The sequence below is a fragment of the Haliaeetus leucocephalus genome, unplaced genomic scaffold (genome assembly GCF_000737465.1).
Source record: "Haliaeetus leucocephalus isolate CR32 unplaced genomic scaffold, Haliaeetus_leucocephalus-4.0 Scaffold157, whole genome shotgun sequence".
Lineage (NCBI taxonomy): Eukaryota > Metazoa > Chordata > Aves > Accipitriformes > Accipitridae > Haliaeetus > Haliaeetus leucocephalus.
Window position 1 is genome coordinate 541256 of NW_010972593.1, and position 23991 is coordinate 565246.

The following is a 23991-nucleotide window of genomic DNA, read 5'->3' on the forward strand; positions in this document are numbered from 1 at the left end:
GTTTGTCTGTGGTTGACCATTCCTGTAAGATAACAGCTAAATGTAAGTTACAAACTGTGGAATTTTCCTCAGGAACTACAAAATGATTTAGATAGGGAGACAAGTAACTTGCAAGAGCTAGAGGCTCAGAAGCAAGATGCCCAAGACCGCCTGGATGAAATGGACCAGCAGAAAGCCAAACTGAAAGATATGCTGAACGATGTAAGGCAGAAATGCCAGGAAGAAGCACAGGTGGTGAGTGTACGTTAATTCTGGACATGCTCAAGAGTACTGTGTCTTTTGTTGAAGGAAATTCTATATATTTAATGAATCAGCTTGCTTTGTTTTTCATCTTTACCATAAATAGCAATTTGCACACAAATACAGAGGTCCAATAAAGGATTTTGCGAACCTAAATATCTTTCATAATGGTTGGAAATGGGGGATTGAATCAGATGATCTCCAAGGGTCCCTTTCTACCTAAATTGTTATTGTTCTGTGAATATATGAAACATTTATTCAACCTAGTAGTGTAGTTGAGAAGCATTATTACTGACCCATGACACAGTCATCAACATTTGATCACTGTGAACCTCATCAGTATTCTGAGTTAAAAGTGGGTTTTCAGGCGATACAATTGCCAATGTAGCTAGCATATGTTATCTTAATGTAGAAACTTAGTGTATAAGTAAGAAAGCATATAAGGAGAATCATATGCAACTGTGTAATTTTAACTCTTATCAGAGTTAAAAGTCAACTTTATAATACTTGGTAAATGTTTGAATGGAAAAAGAGCCAAATTCTGAAAACTACAAGGTAACCATCTAAGAAACACCTTTTAATTGCCTTTATAGTTAATGTGGTATTTCTGTAATTTAAAATATTAAAATTTCTTGGTTTTATTGAAAGTCCTATGAGCTTTTTTTATCAAGGATTTTGTGTAACATAATAAGAAGTATGTAGTTCTTCATATTAAGTTCTTGTTATCTTCCTTAGCGGTTGATAGATTGCTTTACAACTTCCTATTATTTATTATAAATTCATTATTTATTAAGGTACATTTATTTCAGATTTCACTCTGATTTTTGTAATGTTTTGTTTCAGATTTCATCACTAAAAATGCAGATTCAATCTCAGGAATCAGATTTAAAATTACAGGAAGATGACCTTAATAGAGCAAAAGCAGAGCTGAATCGCCTCCAGCAAGAAGAGACTCAGCTAGAGCAGAGTATCCAGGCTGGAAAAGTGCAGCTTGAAACAATAATCAAATCTTTAAAATCAACACAGGAGGAAATAAACCAGGTATTCACTGTAGTTTATACAACTTCTCTTTTGCTTCTTGAAAGGCTAAGAGTTGAACATCACCTAGAAAGATTATTTTTCAGAAGAGAAAAAAAATACTGGTTCATGAAATAAGCCTTTTTGATTGGTGCTTAGTAGGTTAATTCCTAGTTTGAGTCAGGAAAAGTTCGGCTCTGGAGGGGGGAAAATGCAGCTGTCTGGCAACCGTGTTTAATAAGAATGCAAGAATGACAGTGTTATTGAATGCATAACATAATAAAGTATTTTTCGCTGCTTAGGCAAGAAGTAAACTTTCTCAACTTCAAGATAGTCATCAAGAAGTCAATAAGAGTATAGAAGAATATAATGAAGCTCTCAATGGGATTCACGGCGGTAGTCTGACGAATTTAGCAGACATAAGTGAAGGCCTTGGGCAGACGGAAAGAAGCAATTATGGAGCTATGGTAAAAAAAAAAAATTACCGTGGTTTAGTGTATTTTACAATAATTAGGTTTGTAACTTGCACCTAATCTGAAATAGTTAAGATGTTTGCTTAGTTGGCTTTTGGTATTTTAGGAAATACCGTGATCCCTGCAAGGTAGCAATCTCCAGTGCAAGGCAGGGCAAAGATTTTAATGCTGGTGGAAAACCTGATTTTTAAGCGTTGGGTTAGATCTTGTGCTAGGATTTTGTGCCTGTCTAACTGTAACAGTGTGGATACGTAAGAATGTAATTATGGAAACAAAAAGAAAAGGTCATGTTAACCCTTGATTTGCAACCCGTCACATCTTTAGTCTCAGGAACTAGGTAGGACTTTATTTCCAATTCAGGTGTTCTGTTTTTTTCTTGCAAGTTCTCCAGTTTACCAAGGTGACACCTTCTCTTGCTGTAAACTTCCCTTTAATCATGTATTTCTTTCTTATTTCCAAAAGAAGCTATACAAATTTCTCCTTTGCAGTAAGCTATATTTATTACATATTTCAGTAAAAAACACTTTCCCTTCCCAACAGACATAGATAGTTCTCTTCAGCTTAAGCAATTCCAGCATCATTTATCTCATTTATTGTGTTTTCTTTTAATCAGTATTTTTCTCAATTCATAAGATCCTTCAGGTTCTTAAGGATTTTTCCAGTCGATTTCTTTTGGGTTTCAATTGTTGATTTGGATATTTAATAATACTCTAAATCACAAGATTTTTCATTTTTTAAGCCTATTTCTTTGCTTTAAATATGGAAGTTGCATACGTCCTTGATTCTACTTGCACATGTACTTGGTGCTTCCTCATTAGGGAAACATAATTTCCAAAATCCTTGTAAGCACAGTATTTACTATGGTTTTAATATGAAGTTAAATGTATGTCATGTACAGTGTATTAATAAATATTCAGCAGGCATGCCAGCTTTATGCCCTGCTTTACGCTTCCTCTGTAAAAACAAAATGCTGAAAAGAAAACAGTGTAGGTTAAAAACAACAATACATTGAGAGACATGGTCTTAAAACGCTTTGGTGCTTAGTTTCTATGCTTGCATGGCTTGCATAAACATTATGTTTACTTTCCAGTGGAAACTTCCAGATGTTTCTCTTACTTGCAAAACCTAAGAATCACTTACTGGAACAAAACTCCAGTATATGTTCATAGAAAATTTTTTAAACCATTGTGTCCCTTTCCTGTTTCTTAATTCTTCCTTCCCCTTCCTCTGCTCCCCACCTCCCTCCCTGCTGTTCTGAGAAGTCTTAATTAAAGACTTCTTCATTTGCATCTTATATAAAGGGATGAAAGAAATCCCGTATCTTTCTAGTGCTGGAGGCAGTGTAAGTGGGTAGTTGTTATTAGGTATTTCTTACGTTAGAGTTGAATGGCTTTGATTGTCAGTGGAGCCCTGTTGTACAGGTGCTGTATACACGTATGGCTACTGTGGCAAGGACTGGTTTCATCAGAGACCCAAAACGGACAAAAAGACAGGGGTATCATATGCAAACGAATGCAATGAAGAGGTTTTGTAACTTTAGTTTGCTCCTTGTTCATGCGGGATTTTTTTGCAACTTGACAAAGCTATATAGGTTGGCCTCTGATGACAAACCTCTGTATTGTCAAAATGTTGGGGTGACGCTCTTCCTGCCATGTAGTGCTTTGTCATGTGAAATCAGTACTTGGAGCTTTGAGCTCAAGAATGGGTTAACAAGAAGCAATCTTGAGTATGACTACTCAGTAGTAATTTCTTGTATTTGTAGTCCACAAATGATTTGTGTATCCTTTCCTTTTAAATAACTGTCTTACCTGAAGCTGAACTGTAAAATAGCTGGGAGAGAAGAATTTTTTTGATAGCATGATGGCTGGGGGTTTGGTTTGGTTTTGTTGTTTAAGTATTTGAGAATTGAATATATTAATATGAGAAACAGTTTAACCTTTTATTGTTATATGTATTTTTATCTTTTGATGTTCTGCGTAGCCTTGGGCTATGTATTCTTTTTACTGTGTAATTACTTTTGCTTAGAAGCAACTTATTCCGAAAGTTCTTAGGAAGTAATTTTTAAGATCATTAAACAGGAACAGAATTTCTGCTAAATGGGTAACTGAGCATTTTAATCATGGTATATTGCTGTAATGTTTCTTCTCTTAATTTTTAGGATGATCCATTTAAGAATAAAGCCTTGATGTTTACCAATAATACACAAGAATTGCATGCAGACCCATTCCAGTCAGAAGATCCTTTCAAATCTGATCCATTTAAAGGAGCAGACCCTTTCAAAGGCAGTAAGTGACCAGTGGCTTACATGAGACCTTGAAGACCAATTGTTGAGTAAATTATATTTTCACAAACTTTTATCATCTTGCTAAATAGTGGATAAAACGAATGATTTTTCTATTCTGCATAGGTGACCCATTCCAGCATGATCCTTTTGCAGAACAACCACCTGCTCCAGCAGGTAATAGCCCTTTTGATGACAGGACAGACGTGATACAAACAATTTGTAGCCAAACACAAAGATTTCTAACGTTTCCCTGGCTTCAGATTTTTGATTTGCATGTGGGAACAGGGAGACCTGTCAGGGAAACCTGACAGGGTGTGCATTCAGGATCAATATGTTAATAATATGCATGTAACTCTTTATTAAGTCCATAACCTTAATATGAACATGTACTTGTTCAAACTTAGTAAATATCCTGTTTAGAGAGGTATCTGGAATTTTATCAGATTTACCAAATCATTGTGTGTTTTTATAAGAAAAATTACATCAGTGAGTATGAGGTCAAATATAGAATGGTTCATAATGGACAGACTAGGTGCTACCTTCTATTTACCTTTTAATCCTCCTTCTAGATCCATTTGGAGGTGATCCATTTAAGGAAAGTGACCCATTTCGTAGTTCTGCCCCTGAGGATTTCTTCAAGAAACAGGTGAAGAGTGACCCATTTACCTCAGATCCATTCACAAAACCCCCAACTTTACCCTCAAAGGTCAGTAATTTTTAAATCTACACATAATAGATTTCTTTACTATTGACAAACTTCTTGTCTGAAAGGTAAAAAGAATGAAATACCACTAAATACTTTTCTCCTAACTGATGAAATATCATTAATTTTATTGTTAAAATTTAAGTATGAGTTGTTAAGGCAATCAGCAGTTTGTTCTTTCCAGTTCCGTGATGATGATGTATATTCACCATGAAGATGCAGTTAGGTGGATGGGGTTTTTTTTGCTGTTGCCATTTCAAGCCACCAGCACCCACTCAGTCACACCGTTACCTCCATTCCATTGGTGTTTCTATTTGCCCAGTCACGTAGTGAATCCGATCAAGTAACTGATCTGGCTAAAGGATTACTGAGCTGCCAGCACAGTGGAAGGACTGCACAGAACACGTTTGTCAAATGTGTAGTCACAGTTCTTAAGCTGTCCTTACGTGTATGTGTGTGGTTGTTTTGGGGGGGGGTATGGATTTTTTGTTTTGTTTTGTTTTTTAATTAATCCTTTCCATCACCCTTATGGCTTTCATTGACTATTGCCACCCAAGTGTTAGAACAGTATTCTAATATCTGTCAGTGGGAGGTTAGTTTGTCTTGCAATAGGTTTGTGCTTGGATAACAGCAGACTTTTCAAACTGAAGAGCAACTACAAACACCTTCTATTTAAAAAGAAGTGATATACAGACTCTCTGAATTAATAATAATGTAAATGCCTGACCAGGATATTCAGTCTCTCTTGCTTAAAGACCGAACACTTCTAGGTGTAATTTCTTATTTTGCCCTGGTAACTGATAATGCTTGTATTTCAGTGTGATTACACTTTTCACTAGAATGTGTTTCTCTGTAGGTACTTGGGGTTTTGTTTAAGGGTATCGATAGCCAAAGGCACTAATAATGCAAATTTCATATAATCAGTCAGTTTTATCCTACTATATGTGCACTGAACAGAGTGGTCTGAAATTGGAAATAATTTGTCTTAAAGCAGTAGATTTTGATATGCGTAAAAAGACAGGTGCACAGTACAGCAGACCAATAATTATGTATATCTGTTCTTATTTAGCCTGACCCTTTTGAAAGCAGTGATCCTTTTACGTCTTCCAGTATCTCTTCAAAAGGTCAAGGTAAGAAGAATAAATTTTTCCATGAAGATGAATAAGGAGGTATCTCCTTATGAAAGAAGAATCAAATGTAAAAGTTGAGAATAAAGAAAGTTGTCTTGTGAACTGTTGGCAAATATCATTGTGGTCCTATTATGGATTATGAAGGTTAAGTCTTCACGTACACTGTATACCTAATTTCTTTCTTTTTCTTTTTTTTTTTTTTTTTTTCCTCCAAACAACTGGTAGAAAACCTATTGTTTTATGGAATTCTCATTTTAACGGCTCATGCTAGGTCAAAATGCAAGTGGTTTTTAATCCCCTGCCTAGTTTTATACTTCATTGGTACCAAGCATTCTTCATAATTCTTAAGTATTATTTAAAATAACTTTTTTTTTTTCCTGTATCTGTTTCAGATCCATTTGGAACACTGGATCCATTTGGAAGTGGTGCTTTCAGTAGTGGTGAGGGATTTGCAGACTTCAGTCAGATGTCAAAGGTAAAGGTTACAAGGAAAGCAACTGTCCTTTTAAAAATGTATGTACAGGTACTTTTTTTAAGGGTGTGATACGATTGTAACTTTCAGTTGACAATCCACTTTTTAATTTATTTTAATCAACCTCACCAGTTACTCCGCAAGTGTTTTTTGTCCATCTCGGATAAGGCAAAGTCCTACCAAGGCTGGTAGATTCAGCAGGGATAAATCAACTTTTCACAAACATTTTCAAGTACCAGAAGAGCAAAAGAAATAAGTTCTGGTTTCTACTTGTAAGAAAAGGTAGTTGTTCCAGATGCTAATATATTTCAGTGTCCAACCTTCCTCTAAGTCCTGAAGTCTGTTTCTTGGATATTTCACCTCTCATAGTATTCTGACTTGTTGTTAAACTTCTCCATGAGTACAGGGAGCCAGGGGAAGGTGGAAAACATGGTGTGCTGACATTTCATAGCTCTTAACAGAATTGCTGTTTCCTTAGTTTCTTGGTAGAAACTGAGTATATAGGGTATTTCAAATAGAACTAGGGCCTTACCTCCTCATCTGGATCAGTCACAGTCTGCTGTTAGCTTTCTGGGATGGACTTTGGAATTTACAGTTGACATCAGCTGCCCAACTTTTTACACTTAGTTCCACAATAACGCCTGAACATTGTAGAGTACATGTTAACTGGAAAATAGATTATCACATCACTTTGACTAATTTTCTTGGGGTTTTTTTTCCCTAACTTTTACTGTGCTTTGTGGGGGTTTTAGCTCTCCACTAGGTGGCAACAGTCTTTACAAATAGTGATGCGTTTGGCTTGAGTGAGAAGTTTTAGCCAAGGTCTGTCTGTGAGCTTTAGCTTTGCCTACAAAATTCCTCTTTCTTCATTTCAGAATGATAAATTTCCCTGCATGGCATAACTTTTTGTCCCTTTTTTAACCAATAGGAGAGTCCTTCACAAGAGCCAGCTGAATATAGGAAACATTAAAAAACATGTTCTTGGAATTTTCCCTGAGCTTTTACAAAAAAAGACAAATAGCTGTGTGTAATTTAAGAAGAGCTTGGAAAAAAGCTATCTATTCTGAAATCTACCACATTTTTCCAGCTTCTATCATGGCTGTGTTTATTAGAGTGAAGGCCAGACTGTCGTACAACCGTTCATTGCCAAATAGTAAAAAGTAGAGTTTTACTTCCTTCTGTTTTTCTCAACAGCTTTTTGCTAGGAGTAAAAGTTCTAGAAGTATTTAAGTGATTAAGAGCATGAGTACTTTTGAATGTTAGTGAAATACCTGGCACCTCTGTTAGTGGGTGTTAGCCTCTTACACCACTGACATAATTCTGTAAAGCTGTCCTCATTTTTTGAAGTTAATGCTTTTACTTGAGTTAACTTGTAGCTTTCATGAAACAACAGATACTCTACAATGTGCTTACATCCTTTTTCATTTCTTTTTTCTCATGTAGTCAGTAGCTTCAGACCCCTTCGCCTCCTCTTTTGGAGGGATGGGATTCTCAGATGACCCTTTCAAAAGCAAATCAGACACACCAGCGTTACCACCGAAGAAAAATGTCCCTCCACGACCCAAGCCACCCAGTGGTAAGGAGATTTTCTTTTTTTAATAGCGAGTTCCCCCAATTTTCTGTATATTATTGGACATAAGGACTAGTTGACAGTCTTCTAACTCATTATCTTATATTTCAACCATGGAGGAAGATATGAGATTATCAGTAAATTGGCAGAAATTGTCCGTAAGCCTGACTGGAACTCTTCAGACTGGAAAACAGATGATTAGGGAGTTGAATGACAGATCTGTAAAATCACTTGTGGCAGGGAAAAATGGGGAAAAAAAAAAAATCTGTCTTTTCCAAGTACACAACAGATGGAATTGTTTATTTTGAAGGTGCCATTTACTAAAGAGGTTTGTTTTTATACAATACTCTGAATGTGGGAATTTTTTTTTTTTCCAGAGAATATGGTAAATGTGAAAAAGTTGAAATGGGCTTAAAAGAGAACTAGATAATTCTCAGAAGAAAAATCCAACAGGGGCAACAGGGTCTACCAAATTGCTGAATGTCTGCAAGGTAGTCTGAAGTATGACTGTATGTCTTGTTTTGATGTTCTTCCTGAGGCATTTGCCACTGGGTGCTAACAAGAACAGGGTACAGGGCTAGATAGACCTGTCCTGATCTGTCCAGGTATGATCATTCTTACATTCGCACATTGCTGCATTCATTAAATATAAACCACTTTCTGAATATATGGCTTGTTACTGCTTCAAGTCCATTGCATATGGAAAGTCTTAGAGATGTATGAATCTCCTGAATTGGAAATAAGATCTCTTTTAAAGAGCAACTTCCACTTGTTTGCCCTCCCTAGCATTGATTTTCAAAATATTCAGATACCAGTGAAACTGTTTCAAGAACTGACGCCACTTAGAACTGTTAGTTTCAAGTCTCCTTTTAACAGTGGTATAGTTCAGTTAATACTAGCAGTGAACATTTAGTTGGCTAAAAAAAAAAAAAAAAAAAGCTGGATTCTGCTTATGAATAGGCACATAATTTTGCACCAAATATGTAGGTCAACATCTAGTATTCTCATGTATCCACTGACAGTGTTAGGAAGCATAATACAAAGAAAACAGATCCATTATTAATGTCTCCCTGTCTAAATATGTGGACCTTTCTGCTGTTGCATTTTGGAGCAAAGCATGCACTCTGCACTCATCCTGTTTATAACAGGTATTGTTGATCTGGCTGGTTTTGCAAAGCAGTTATGCTAGAACTAGCTCCTTGGGTAACGTGAAAAGTGCTTTCTATTACTGAGGTATCCTGAAGATGTCATTAACTATCCCATAGATTGATCCAAGGTTTGGAAAACATTATTTAATACAGTAGACCTGCCATTGCAGCAGCATTAGTTTGCTCCTATTACTATGATCTTGTTGCTCAAGAGATGATGATGCACACTAAAAACCTGTAATCAAATTATGAGGTTCTGTATAGGTGAGTATTGATGAAAATTTGTCAGGAAATGCTGTAGAGTTGTGGAAAAGTTCTTGCAGCAGTCTGTTCCATGCTTGCTTTGTGTAATTACTTTCTGCTGTTGAGGTACTAGAAAACCTTTAGTAATTAAAAACCCCCATAATATGTCATGTTGACACATACCAACTAATAGGACACAAATGAATAAAAGCTGAAGGTAATCTTATTTGTCATTGTGAATGATGTTATTTTTCTTTATTTATTTGGTTTTCAAGGAAGGTATATGAGTGGCCATCTTTTCTTTTTAAGAAATGTCTACATAAAATTTAGTGTTTAAAGGGCCTATATAAAGTTGAATGAGTCAAACAAATAGTAAATGTACCTATATTATCTTTCATGTGGTTTCTTTCTATTTCTTGTTCGAAACATGATTATTCCTAGCAAATACAGTGTAGTAGTAGCAGCATAGATGAGAAGTACATGCCATAGGATTGACTCACCTACATGGGGGGGGGTGGGGAGGGGGGTTGATTTATGTCTCTTCATTCCCTCCTCTGTACATACTGGGGAATTTTGGAGAACATTTAGCTGTAATGATTTGTTTTGAATTTAGATGTGTGCACTCAGCCTTTAATCAGTCTTTTAAAAAATTTGTTTAAATGTGTACCTTCCCCTCTTCTTGGAAGATACAATATTTGTAAGGTTCCGCTGCTCTACCAAAAGCAAATGTTGTTATGATAAAATAGACTAAGGAGGAAACAAAGCAGGGTTTTTTTAAAGCAAATGAGCCTCATGTGTTTATGCAGTTATACTCCTCCCTTCCTTCCACAACTAAGGCAATCTTCAGTGGTTACTTAAAGCATGAGAAATTATATAGTAATATACTGCGATTCTCGCAAGAGATACAGGCATATAAGTGTATGTTAGAAATGGGAACGCTGCTCAGAAAACAAACAGACAAGAAACTTCCGTTGCTTCTTACCTTTCTCATTGGCCTGTTTAATTAAAAAACAAGTAGGTGATAAAGATCTTGCTGAAGGATGAATAAATGCTAGTTATTACCAGACAAATCTATAGTTTGTCTTTCTGTTCCCAGTTTGTACTCTTTTTAGTAAAACTGTTCTTTCTGTTGGGGGGGATTTTTACTATTGAAAAGCACTTGTATGGTTTACTTGCATTTTGCTAGGCAGGTGCAATGAAGATCTAATATAAAGCTTTACTTGTCCTCAACACTCTACAGTCAAGTAGAAAATACTAATAAATATTTTTGCAGGGCTTTGAAAGCTGTCCAATTTCCCAGGTAGTTGTTGATAGGGGAAACTAGCAAAACCCACCAGGAATAGTTCCTAATTCAGTGCTTTTCTATATGCAAAGTGTTTTAGGGATTGTGTGATATGCAAGCATTGTCTGATCAATCCATTGAGGTATTGCAGGGTATCCTGGATGATCAGGTTGTGGCCAAAGGGTGCCACAGTTCCCATCTTGCCCACGTGGCTGTGTTTTGTCCAGATGAACGAGGAGTTGTGCATCAGGTCTTGTTTCTTCATGAAGGCAAAGGCAGAGCAAACCTTTGGAGCTGAACACAGGGCCAGGGAAACACTTCAGAGACAGCCTCTGTCAGGTCAGATCAAAAGGCCTTCAGATGTACCTGGAAAAACCTGTAAAAGGAATATGTCATTCTGATTAGCTGCTCTCATATTAAGGCTCTGGAGACAGTCTTCATACCACACTTAAGGGAACTTTTCTGCTACTGCCAGCTTTGTCAGTAGCAGGATTGCAGTGGGTAATCATTGTCTGGCCTTATAAATCCTGACCTGTTTGCTTGCTGCTTGTAAAGTGAGGATTGGTTGGTTGGTTTGGTTTGGCTGTTTGGTTTTAGTGCGTGTTTGTTTTTTTCAAAGCTTGGACACTGAGAAGTAGCTATGATCTGCTGACTGTATTAGCAGATACTTAAGTTCACAGCTGTTTGTGGTTGTCACTATCTGGTAAGGATAGGCAAACACTTACTGTGTGGCATGGATTAGACGCCCTTGAGATCCATATCTTTCCCTTCTCAAAAACTAAGGTTAAGAGAGGGGATGACAATCTTGAGATTATTTCCTTAAAGCCATATCTTAAGCTGAATCTCAGGCTTATGCTTGTTCTGTTCTTCATAAATCATTTTGCTTCTTTCTCACTCCTTTTTGAACCAAAGTCTTTCAAGATCTTTCAGATGTTACAGAGTCTTAAACTGATCCTTGCTTGGTCCTAGAGAAATTTCATGTTTGTTTTTCTGATTAAATGCTCTATTGTGTTTTTTCAATATAACTATTTAAAGGTAAAGTGCAGAATCTTTAAAGAGAGTTGGAGGAAGGCTAATGAATCAGTGAATAAAAATAGAGAATGACAAGGAGAAGGTGTTGCAGAGGCAGCAAGCCTGGATACCAGTATACATCAAAGCTCCAACATACCTGTTACATGGAAAGATTTGAAAAATCACTGTCTCTGTCCCTCACCTGGTTTAAGTTTCTCTTTTTAAGTTGAGGAAGATCACCTAAGAAAAAGCTCTTTAGTTCTTCTGACTAGACTGTTCTAATAAAAGTTCCCAAGGGAGTTTGTGCATGTTCTTTCTCTTCAGGAATGCATTCATAGTCCGTGAAGTTCCTAATGGACATGAGGTTTCATACAGCTCCCCTGGGACTTGGCTGAAGTAATTTGATGTTCACCAGGTGGTACTGGAGAACTTGAAGGTTTCTTCCGAGAGAAGTGGAAGGTTTTCTGTATTAATAGTTGCTGTATCTTGAATAATGCTCAAAAAGCACCAAAACCAAGACAGTATTAATTACAAAATAACAAAAATAATAGTAGTGTATATTGACATACTTAAGCAAAGGTGCCCTGTGACAGGGATCTAAATTCCAGTGCAAATTATTTTCTCAAGCTGTCTTAAAACATAGCTAAGTTTTGTAGATTTATAAGTGTGTTTTATTTTCTGTCATAGAGGATTACCTGTAGTTTTTAGCGCTACTGAACTTCTGGTCACTTTACATTTCTTACACTAGTTCTTGGGTTTTGTAGGACTTCTGCGTAATTAAGAATAAAAAAGTCTGAAAGAGCTGATACACTGAAACCTGGCAGTTAAAATGGTTTTTGTAGGTTCTCACAGATTAACAATTCTGTTTTCTGCCATGAGCTGCAGATTGAAATCAGTCAGAGTTCACCGCTAACTAGTTTCTAGGTAAAAGTTGTTGATTACAAAAAGAGAGAAACAGATTTTTTTTTTTCTTTTTCTTTTTTTTTTTTTTTTTTAAAGTACAGGAAGTTGCTGTGTGGGTGTCAGTGATTGGGTTATAAGTAAAATTCAATGCTCTAGTGCTTTGATCGTGGGACCTACTGCTTTTGCCCCACCCTTACCACTTCCTTTAAATGCAGCACCATGCATTCCACATTGCGGTTATAACAGTACTGTTAACCAGTGATATTAGTGGAAGAACCTTCACCACTAACCAGTGTGTAACCTTCAACCTCTTCTAAATTATTATTGCTTGCTTATAGTGGTTTTGACCTTTTTAACCTTGAAAGAATATAAAAGTTTTAAAAATGCAGGAAGAAAACATATTTTCCAATTTCAGTGTGCTTTCTTCTTGCAATGATTATTTAATAAAACCAATTATTTTTAACACTCTAGCTTTTTTTAGCCTGTGTAAATGTTATAATTTATATTAAAGATATTGTATATTAGTGACTAATAGAGGTGATGGGTATTGTATTAATAGTGAACTTCTTCAGTGCTAATGTACTTCTAAAAATTCAGGGGTTTGGGGGGATGCCAGTATATAAATAGCAGAAAAATATCATGTAACTTGGAATTCAAAGGACAACATACTGAATTCACCCCATGTAAGAAAGATATCAGTGGATTTATTTAGCTGCTATTTGAAATACAGGTATTAAAATAAATTATATTGGGAAATTATTGTTCCACACTGCACACAGTGAGTTTGTCAAAGGTCTTTGGCTTTGTTTTTTGATTCATTGATTCTTTGTAGCTCCGATGTAAGATGGCAACTGAATTTATAAATTGGCATTTCAAAAGATAGTGGTTAACACCTCTGTATTTGTGTTAAGGACTTCGATTTTGTTCTCACATTGTTTTTATGACTGGTAGTGGTTTTAAAATGTCAAAATATTGGAAAAAATCTTGAGAAGGCAGAATAGGGAACTAACCAGCCTGCCTTGAATTAAGAAGTATGATTCTAATCCCTCAGAGATGCCTGGCTTGTGTGGAGCCCCAGAAGACCTCAGTGCAAGCGCAAAGGTTTGCACAGTATTTAATATGAGTGACTAGAAATTATTACAAAATAATAGTAATGATGTTATTGATAATAAATCTAACCAGCCAAGGTGTTAGGGTTCAGTATTTTTAACAAACCACAAATTGCAAAACTGCTAGATGTATTTTGCTGTCCCACCAACAAAGTCAGAAAAGGCCTCTACTGACTTAAGCAAAACCTGACTGATCAAGTCCTACTTTTTTCATCTTGCCAGTTGGCAGATAAACAATATCTGAACCTGTTGATGGCTTTAAAAAAAAAGGGGGGGGGTGTCAGGGCTTTAAGATCTATTAAAGATCTATTAAGATCTTCAGGATCTTAATACTTTGTTGAACTAATCTGAAAGCTCTTTTAGCTGTGATGCATGTTGTAATCCATCATCTACAGAAATAATAATTCCCTAGTTTTGGGTGAGGATCCTTTGCCTTTCTTCACAAGTGTGGTTGCAGAAGATTGTTGTCAGCCCCAAAGAAGCTAGAAATACAAGAAAAATTAACAGCCAACTCACACAGCAGCTTTCTATTCTGTTCATATGGTGCATGGACCTTGGAAGGTAAATTTAAGATGGATTTGCCCGCTTAAGTGCTCGTGATTAGGATGCATACTGAAAGAAAGTATTCTGAAGGCAGTTTGACTTCAGAGCTTTAGTGAGTGGATACCCAGATGGTGTATGCACACATCTTCCAGGCTTGCCTGGACCAGGATTGTCCAACTAGAAGTTTTTGAGCTAGATCCACTCTGTAGGATGTCTTTTTCACCCCTTGAACCATTTTAGATGCCTCTTACTGTGCATGATCAGATGCTTAATGCTGTCAGCCACCACTATGCTTGCATGAATCAGAAGGGCAGTGCAAGCAGCTCACAGAAAGGCGATGTTTGTACAGCCCTGTTCTGCTGTCTTCCTTTTGTATTTGATGCTTCCTCCTCCTTTATGTCAACGATAAATACAGTTCTTTTTTGTGTGTGTCACTTCTCTAAACTTAATTTGACTGTTTTTACCATTTTACACTTATATAAAGCAGTACAAGAGCACTGTCAGTTCACATTGACCTATATTGACAGTTTTCAGTGAAGAAAGAGCATAGATCTTTGCTACTTTTTGAGTTGGACATATAAATGTGTTTTTAGTAGTGTTTGTTTGCCTATGCTGTGTCTTCAATGTCTCAATTAGATGAAAATTAAGACTTCACAGTTGGTTCAGTATCTTGCTTAAGAAAGCATGCAAACAAAATCCTGAATGCTTTGTTATGTGCATTTATTGATTAAATTTGTTGAAAGAAAATTGTCTTATGAATACTTGGTGTTTAAACACGTGACATTTTTGTGGCCGGTCTTTTTGACCTGCACCATGTACGATGTCCCCAGGATATGAATTTGCATAGAAATTTGTTCTATGTATTTAGTGAGATAATTTTAAGAAGAAAGAAACCATGTTAGGTATAATAGATGTAATCAGGAGTTATGAACAAAAAATTGTATTAATCAGAAAAAAATGTAAAATAATTCCCTTGCATTTATTTGCATGGGTATATTCAAGTTGTGGGGATCAATCATTTGGTCTAGAGGAGAGTATAGAGTTCTGCTCTTTATTCGTTGCATGATCACAGGAGTACAGGAGTGTTATGTTTATTTCTGAGTGGTACCACACACCTGTTTCCTTACAGCTTCTTGAGTACCCAAGGTTATTCACGAGTAGCGCAGTGCCTGTTTACCTTTATTTTTTTCCTCATCTGCAGCCGAGAGTGAAAAATTCAACCTCAAAGTTTGTGACTGACAGGAAAACTTTTTTTATTTTTGATGCCTTCTAGAAGACCTGACAGTTGCATTAGAACACAGGCATCCCTTGTTGTGTAGGATAAATGAGTCATGGGTGGAGCACCTGCCCAGCCACAAACTAAAAATTCCATTCACGCTTTGATTCTGTTGTTTATGCTGATCTCCCACAGTAAAGATATTTCAGTACTGATTGTTAAAACAGGTTGTTCAGAATCTGTTTCAGAACAGAATGTTAGCCTGAATGTATAACGATTTCTCTTTTCACCTTTCAAGAAGTTTGTAGTTTTCAGAATATTTCTCTTAAGCTAAGGTTTTCAGAGTTTCGGGCTAGCTTAAGGTGCAAATTTTGCAAATATTAAGCAAAAACAGTTTCGAGAGTTTTTTGCATAGGAAAAATTCTTCTGTTACTAAAAATATGTGTTGTGATTTTTGTGCAGAGAGCAGTATTGCCAACAGTTGAGTTTGAAATACAGTGCAGAAATAGCCCCTGTTGAAGACAAATACCTCTTGAGTATTCTGTAGAAAATTGGTTTTAATGTAACTAACCTTCAAGCACATTTTGAAAACTAGTAATGATTTTTCTGTAGGTTCCTAAAGTTCACAGTTTATGAAAGTTTCACTCTGCATCAGTGGAAGAGCTGGATAGTTCAACAGCATGGTGAAAAACATGCTGAGTAAGTTAGGAATGATTGGTAAAGTGCCAAGAGAAAGATGTGCTGGGAGGCACCTTACATACTGCACAGTCTCCGAAGTTTTCTAGAGTAACACTTCCTCTGCCATATAGAGAGGTAGGAACCCTGGTATTATACGTTCAAGTATAATCACAGGTGTGGACTTAATTCACACTGTCACTACTTATCCTATGTAGCATGACTCTGACTCTTAAAGCATATTTTTCACTTTAGAAAGTTTCCTGGAAGGGAGTACTTGTTGAGTGAAAGTTTAAAGTTGTATCATCTCAACTCTGCCCTGTTTGCCTGTGATAATCCAGTCTTCAAACACATGAAAACATGCTGCTTCTCGTCATTCAAGAAGATATTCTTCTAAGCAGAAAGTTAGGACCATCGTTGAAACATAGAACATAGAGAAAACGATAAATGTTTCACTTCATTGTTTCATTGTCAATATCTTGTAATTCAGTAAGACAAATTCTGTAATTGCATCCTACCAGTGAGATTGTATTTGCCTTGAACTATAGATCTCAACCCTAAAGTTTGCTGTGGGGTATGAAATTAGATAAACCCTTCATAAGGGTGGAGTTCACTATAAGTTAACAGCATTTGCTGTGGTAAACCATTTTGTTCATCATTTCTTTTTGCTGAAGTGAGCCCTCGGTGTGGTTTGGGTGCACCACTTGGGTAACTGCTGAAACTGCTGTGGTTTCAGAATAGGACCTGTTTTGCTTTTTTCTGAAGTTTTTTCCCTTGACACTAGTAGCAGAAAAATCAAATAAGTAAGGGTTACAACTGTTTGCCTGCACTTTTGTACTACCATACCTCAAAAACAATGAGCAGTATCATATAAAAATGTTTTTTCCAGTGAATATAAGATAAATGCAATCTCAGTTACTCCTAAGAGTATATTGTGCAATATTACAATTTTACCAGTGTCCTTTGGTTCAGTTGGTGACTTCGTAAAGCAAAGATACTCAAACCGCATTAAATTGTAGAAATACTGTACCCACATTCTTCACATACTAAACGTGGGAATACAAAAATCTTTGTGTACTTAAGTATACACTTACTGCACTGGGAGATTCACACTTAGTATAAGCCAGCAAGGATGTCAGAAAGATAATTCTGGTGTCATTATTACTAATTTGTGGCTAATAAATGAGTAAATTCGAACATCTAACTGGACCAAACAAACTTCTGCCAGGCCTCAAAACCATGTTTGCTGAGTGTGGCAGGATAAAAGAAACTATAAGCAATGTACAAAGCGTAGTGAAAGAGGGCTCGTTGAGGACTCTGTCATGAGTGCCTGGATTGGTGTATTCAGCATGGGCACTGCCCTTAAAATTGCTCTGCAAAAAATAAACCTGGCTTTATAAGGGTTTCCCTCTTTCACCTTTTCTTCAAAATAACAAAATTATAGACCCTTTCTATTCTTTAATGTATAAAAAAATGAAGAAAATGGCACTTGGGCCATAAAATGAAAATTTTCAATAATATTAGCAGCAACTCTAGTATTCATGGTGACATTTCCTTTACAGCAAAGTTACTCTTTGTGATCTGTTGTGAAGATGAAGCACGAGAAACCCCAATGCTCTTTGGGTACGTTCCGAAACCACTAGGGGCTTCGTGCAAAAACATTAAACAGGCCACCTAGAAAAAACAGGTTTGCTGAGCAAATACATTGCAAACCCTGCATTTGTATTAAGTCACCAGTTCCACAAAGTGGTTTTGGCAGCAGCAGATTTAACCTAAGTAAAGGGCAGCTTAAAATGGGTCATTTTTGCCTCTATCAGTCAAAATTGGTTTGGGGCAATATAGGGTGAAGGATACTAGGGGGAACTAGTAACTGGCAATAGAGGAAGGAGAAAAAAAAATGTAGACGGCTCTTGGTTTGCCTTGACCTTAAATTAGAAATGCAGATACTTTAATTCTCTTTGTAATTTAAAATAAGTTGCTCTTTTATCTGGAGAATTACATATAAAATGCAGAGTTACTCATCTCTTACCAGGTTTGCTTAATTACCTAGCACTGCATAGCTGTGACCAAAGGTGAGATCTCCTAAAGGCCATGGTGATGAGTGGGATGTCAATGCAGCACTCCATCTCGGAGAACAGAACGTGGCCTCTTGTTGATACGAAAGGCAGTTTGAAACTGTGGTGAAGGAGGGTCCATGCTTGTGGGGAGAGCAGATGCTGCTGGTATTTCCTGTATGTTTTGTCACTTCCTTCCATGAAGGACAAATCACTGGTCTGATCTGCCTGTCTTTTCAAGTCCCAAATGTGGTTGCTAATATGGGTATCTGTATATCCTTGCCACATCTGTTAACCAGGATGGAGCATGTACTGAACCATCAAAAATAGTACTGGAGTGAACTTGAAGAGATCTCATTTATCCTCCAGCTTCAAGGCAGCTAAACCAGTGTGATTTCTAGAAACCATTTCTCAAACCTCATGGACGTGGTAATAGAATGCAACAAATTCCCTACGCAGTCTTGAGTATTCTTAAGTTTTAAAAATGTTACAGATTATATAATGTAAATCTCTCTTGGTAAACTCTAAATCCATTAGCCTGTTTCTTGATGGAAGATTTGCCTACAGGACTGTGATCAGATTTCCCTTGAATACCCTTAAGACTAAACAAATCCAGTTATCTCCTACTGCATGTGTCTTGTTTTCTACACCTCTTTCTGTCTGCTTGTTCAGCTGTGGACTTTCTTGCTTCACATTTTCCCTGAAGCACAGTGCCTGCAGGCGGTCAGTGTATTGCATCCGAGCACTGCACTAACTAAGAGTCTGCATGTTTCCTTCAGCTCCCCTCTAAACCTGTGTCTGGCTGAGTTTTTGAGGACTATAGGGTCCCGCAGCCTGTGCGGTCGATAAGGAGGTGCCACCAGCACGGTGCAGAGCCTGCTGTTGGCAGAGGGCTGTACGTCTGGCAAGCTGAGTGCCAGGGAAGATGGACTTTTGGCTGGCCCCTGGGATAAGAGAGGCCGAGCTGTGATTTATCGGCAGGTGAAGGCAGGCTGCTGAGTAGGTTATTTATTTAGTGCAAGTTTGCTGATCTTTATTTCTCTTTGGCAAATGAGGATGTCCACAGATTTGAGCAAATATTATAAAGTTCATGAGCAGCTACCAAAGTACATTCTTAAAAGCTGTCAGGCTATGTCTTAGACATGCCAAGTACATACTCTGAAATTTGGGGTTCGACTCCATTTCTCTGTGCTTTCCTAGTATGTGTATCCTGATGTGAGTAAATGATAAGAGTCCAATTAAATCATAGTTCAAAGAATTGGACATTTCAAAAAAAGATAGCTTTATTAATGCAAATAATGTATGTAATTCAGGTTATTATGCAGGAAGTTGTAAATATTTGTTTCTTTTAAAAATGTTTCTAGATTTTCCTTTATCATTTTTCAAGTACACATTATAATCAGGATTGTTCATCCAAGGAGTATTTTTCCTGGAGGCTGGATCGTGTACCTGTCAGGAGCAATTGTTAATTTTTTTTTTTTTTTTTGGAGAAAAAAAATTACATTTATCTGTTTAGTTATTTGACCTAACAAAATAGTACTTTTTGCCAGGGGAATTAAAAATTAACCATGGAGGTTCTAATTGCAACAAATAAAATATACAACCATTATTTATGAGCATACGCAATAGTTTCTGAGATTTCATTTGTTACTGGGGTGGAATATAAGAACAAGCAGTCACCTACAAAAGGTGGGTTGCACGGCAAGCACCCCAGAACAAGGTGATTTCTTAATCAGTCTCTTTTCCCTTGTACGTCTGGTGGTAGAAGGATAAACCAGTTCCAGGAAAAAAAACAGAATGCATGCATTCTGTAAAGTCCTAGATAAGTTGCTATTTAATTCTATTTAATATGATCAATTATTTATCTTTAGTGATATATATTTTTTAAGTATTTTGTCTTTTATATAATCCCAAACTTAAACTTGAAATGTCTCTAATCCTGGAAAATGAACTAAAGTATACTTTTCAAATTCTTCTGACCAAATGTTTTTATATTGGGTTTTATCCTTTAAAATCTTGATGGTATTAATATTGCAGTATGTATAAGTAAGGTGATGAATCAATTTAAATAAAACAACTGTTTGAGATGATCTACATTGAGAAATGAGTACCGTTATATTTGATTAAATTTTAAATCACCCCAGGAAGAATGGATGATGCTAAAGTGTATAAGCACAGTTTCCTATTTAAGGGGTTTGCATTGTCCATGGTAAGTAACTTCTCTTTTTCTCCTTTTGTTTTTTTTTTTCCTAAACTTTCCAGGTAAAAGTACTCCTGTAAGCCACCTTGGGTCTTCAGATTTTCCCAAGCCCCATGATCCATTCCAGCCATTTGGGGCTGACAGCAGTGACCCGTTTCAAAGTAAAAAGGGGTTTGGGGACCCATTTAGTGGAAAAGATCCATTTGCTCCCTCCTCTTCAAGTAAAACTTCTAAAGACTCTTCCTTGGGGTTTGCAGACTTCAGCTCTGTAAGTTAAGTTCATTGTCTCTGAGCAAACCACTTTCTGCTCTGCTTGCAGCAATCTATTGGGGTTTTGTTTTAACTGCAAACCTACTGTTCACTGGCTTCTGTCTCTTAGTACCTTCATGCTGTCCTCATTGTTTTTGTATTAATATTTCTGTAATAAAAAGGCATTATTTCAATAAAAAAGAAGTTTCATACTAAATTTTAAAGGGTTTACTTGCATTTAAATTATTTTAGTACAGTGTGCCTTTACTCACAAATTCTTTGTAGCAGAATCTGTGTATTGTTTTTGTTGCATGGAGGCTATTTTGTAAACTGATTTTTGGGAGCCAATGATGTAAAGATTCAAAAACAATTGTTGAAAACATTTATATAGCAATTTCACCATATCCACAGAAGCAAATCCTTAAAGGGCGAGATTCCATAAAGTATTTGTAATTGTTTGTAAAAAAAGTTCTGACAATCCTGTCACAATGTTTGCTGTATATGTTGGACTGTGGTCATAAAGATACATATATGAGACAGAGATTGAAAATTTAGCTGTTGAATTTTGTTCCAATTACTGATATTGTTGAAAAGCCCTTGTTAGACAAAGAAAACAAATATGTTTTGTGGAACCACTATAGAAATGTCCATACTGCACTCCAAAAGACAGTGTCAGAAGGTTTGAAAGCAAAGCCAAGTACCCATTCATTAAAAAATACCAGGGTTTCTAAAAGCCTGGCTTTGGTTTTAGTGCTGGCAGTTATGTTATTGAGTTGGAAATCACTGTAAATGTAGTAGTAGTGTGGTTCTTATTGCTTCCATGAGTAGATAGAAATCTGTTCCATCCACAGCCTCAGGCTTCTTCCTCCTTTCATGTGTTTTTGTTCTGTCACATTGCCATGCAGTAAAATTGCCAACTTAATCTGTTATTTAACTCTGATGGACACAGTTCAGTGTTCAACAAGTGGAGATCTTTAAGCTGAATCTTTCAGGTTGCTTATTTTTAATGTTTTTTTCCCCTAGTTATTAGTTAATAGTAAACGTGTATCACTTTCCTATTTGATATTGTTAGTTGAGGTCATCTGTGCATACTTTTAGCTGGCCTCAGTGCTTTAATTTATCTATGATACTGAAGACGTCAAAGTTCAAGGTACTATGTATGCTTTACCACAGTTAGTACTAGCCTGTTGAATTTGCACAGTTAAATTCTGTGATTGTATACAAAATGGTGACATTCTTAATAAAAATAAGACGCAAAACTTGCTTTATCTGAAATTTCTTGAACAACATCTAATTTCTTCTTTCAATGAAAGACAAATAATGGAATGGAATGACTGTTACCCAACTATTGTCGTCTTACTTTGCAGACTGCATTTCTTAAGTTAAAACTGGGGCTTACACTGAGTTGATTGTATCAATGATTAACCAAAATCTCTGATCCCCATCCCAGTGGGTGCTCTAGTGTTAAATTTGCAGTGCCATCAGGTTTTCAGGAGATGAGATTAACTTTAGAAGATAAGGAAAAAGTAGGAAAAACGAGATCTTCAGCAGCAGCCACTTATAATTACTGTTAAGTGGCACTTCATCAAATGAAATGAATTTTTTAATCGGTTTTGTGAATTGTTTTCTACTGCTGTAAGAAAAAAAAGAAGTGTTAACTGAATTTGACTGAAGGGAGAGAGACTTGATCCCTGTTCTTTTCAGTTTTTTGGTTTGTTTTTTTTCCTTGCCTATAACACAATTATCTTGCTACACTTGATAATTCCTAATCCTTCTCTATAAAGTCTTAAGTGTACTAGTTACCTTGTAATCAGCAAGAATATTGTGCTTCTCTTTGCCTGATGTTTGGGAAACTTTGTTCATAATGGAAATTAAAAGCAATTTTACTTACAGAAGGATTTTGAAATGTAGTTTGAGTCCATGGAATCTGATAACAGAATCGTAGAATCGTGTAGGTTTGAATAATTGAATAACCTGATTTTTAATTGGAATTCTTCACTGTTGCAAAGAAGTAACATGAGGACCTTCACTAGATTTTAGTAGCACTCTAGAAAACTTGCCTTTTTTTTGAGACACTGGCAAATTCATGCACCCAGAGTTTAAGTATGTTCTCATTGCATTCTTAACTTTTCTGCTGGCATTAAATACGACTCTTTGGAACAAAACAAAGTCTTTTGGTAGCTCATATTTCAGGTATTTCTAGGTTCCAGCTTCAGTTTATAGAACAACAAGAAAAGCAATCTTTCCACCAACAGAAAGCATTTAAATTTCCAAGAAACAGAGCACTTAGAACTAAACTAAATTTTTTCTCTTAATATAAGCTGGTAATTTAGTAAACACAAGTCAGTGCAGCTTTTTGTGTATTTTATTAGTTTTGCTGCAGTCTGCTGTTTTCCTCATTTATACTTTGGGTCTAGCTGTACTTCTGAAAAAGAAAAAAAAAAAAGAGGTTTTTAATGAAATTACAGATATGTGATACATATTTATAGACTTCTTGAAACCTGGACATATGCCAAAAAATTGTTACTGTATTAAATGACTTGTAATTCAGTTACATTACCTTTTTATAGGCAATCTGTGCAAGAATCAGTGGCATTAATGAACTGTTGTGTATTTCACTATCTAATGGTCAGAATTATGCTCCTGAAAATTATACTTTATGCTAACCATTTGTAATAAGGCACATCCAGATTTGTTTCCAATGAATCACTGGCCTATTTTTCCTTCTTCTTTTTTTTTCTTTTTTTTTTTTTTTTACTCAGCACTTTTAACCACAAAAATATAACTTGTATACCATAAACAAGTCATAACTGGGACTCTCATGAGCTTTGGAAGACTTATCCTAAGATGTACCCTATATAAGTAAAACTGTTTTCTCAACATTTAAAAAAAAAAAAAAAAAGACACCCCAGAGGGTTTGACCAAAGCTTATTGTATTTCTGAAAATAGTAACTGTTATTCTCCATCCCAGCTATATGATCTTTTTGAATTCTTGGAATAAGTAGAGAAGTCCTACTTCTATTTGAGTCCATCTTTACTGTATCTTGAAAAAATAATTATTTAAAATCTTAGTGAGCTTTTAAATCTTACCTGTCAGCATTATTTAAATGAGTAATGATAGTAGGTTTTCTTCATTTTAAAAGTAAAAGGTCGTAAAATTTGTGGCACTTCTATTGTATTTCAAGAACAGTGAATGTAAAGGTCCTCATCTAAATTTTGATAGCAATGAAAGCAGAGGTATTGTTTGAAGAAAAGTAATTTTAAAATACTCCCTTTTTTTGCATCAAATCATCTGAAAAATCATATTGAGCGAAATAAAATGAGGAATTGTGAGCATCCGGAAGCACATAGATAATAACTAAATTATGAGTAAGGGAGAATTGGACTTGGGTTGAAAGAAATTCAAATAGGCGCATTTATTTAAAAATATGAATTATAGATACAATGCAGAGTGGAAAAGGCAAGGGTG

General features: G+C 36.1%; 1 protein-coding gene across 9 annotated transcripts in view; it reads left to right on the forward strand.

Annotated features, from left to right (window-relative positions):
- EPS15L1 (epidermal growth factor receptor pathway substrate 15-like 1) overlaps positions 1–23991 on the forward strand; it is a 39527-nt gene that overhangs the window by 11066 nt on the left and 4470 nt on the right. For 4 of the 9 annotated variants that reach the window (XM_010562214.1, XM_010562209.1, XM_010562210.1 and 1 more), the window contains 10 exons: positions 73–240; positions 1084–1281; positions 1560–1724; positions 3889–4015; positions 4138–4188; positions 4584–4720; positions 5787–5847; positions 6240–6322; positions 7763–7895; positions 20336–20541. In XM_010562214.1, coding sequence (XP_010560516.1) covers positions 73–240; positions 1084–1281; positions 1560–1724; positions 3889–4015; positions 4138–4188; positions 4584–4720; positions 5787–5847; positions 6240–6322; positions 7763–7895; positions 20336–20541 — 1329 coding nt within the window. The remainder of the gene's footprint in view (positions 1–72; positions 241–1083; positions 1282–1559; positions 1725–3888; positions 4016–4137; positions 4189–4583; positions 4721–5786; positions 5848–6239; positions 6323–7762; positions 7896–20335; positions 20542–23991) is intronic. The other 5 variants (XM_010562215.1, XM_010562212.1, XM_010562216.1 and 2 more) reach the window with 4 other exon arrangements.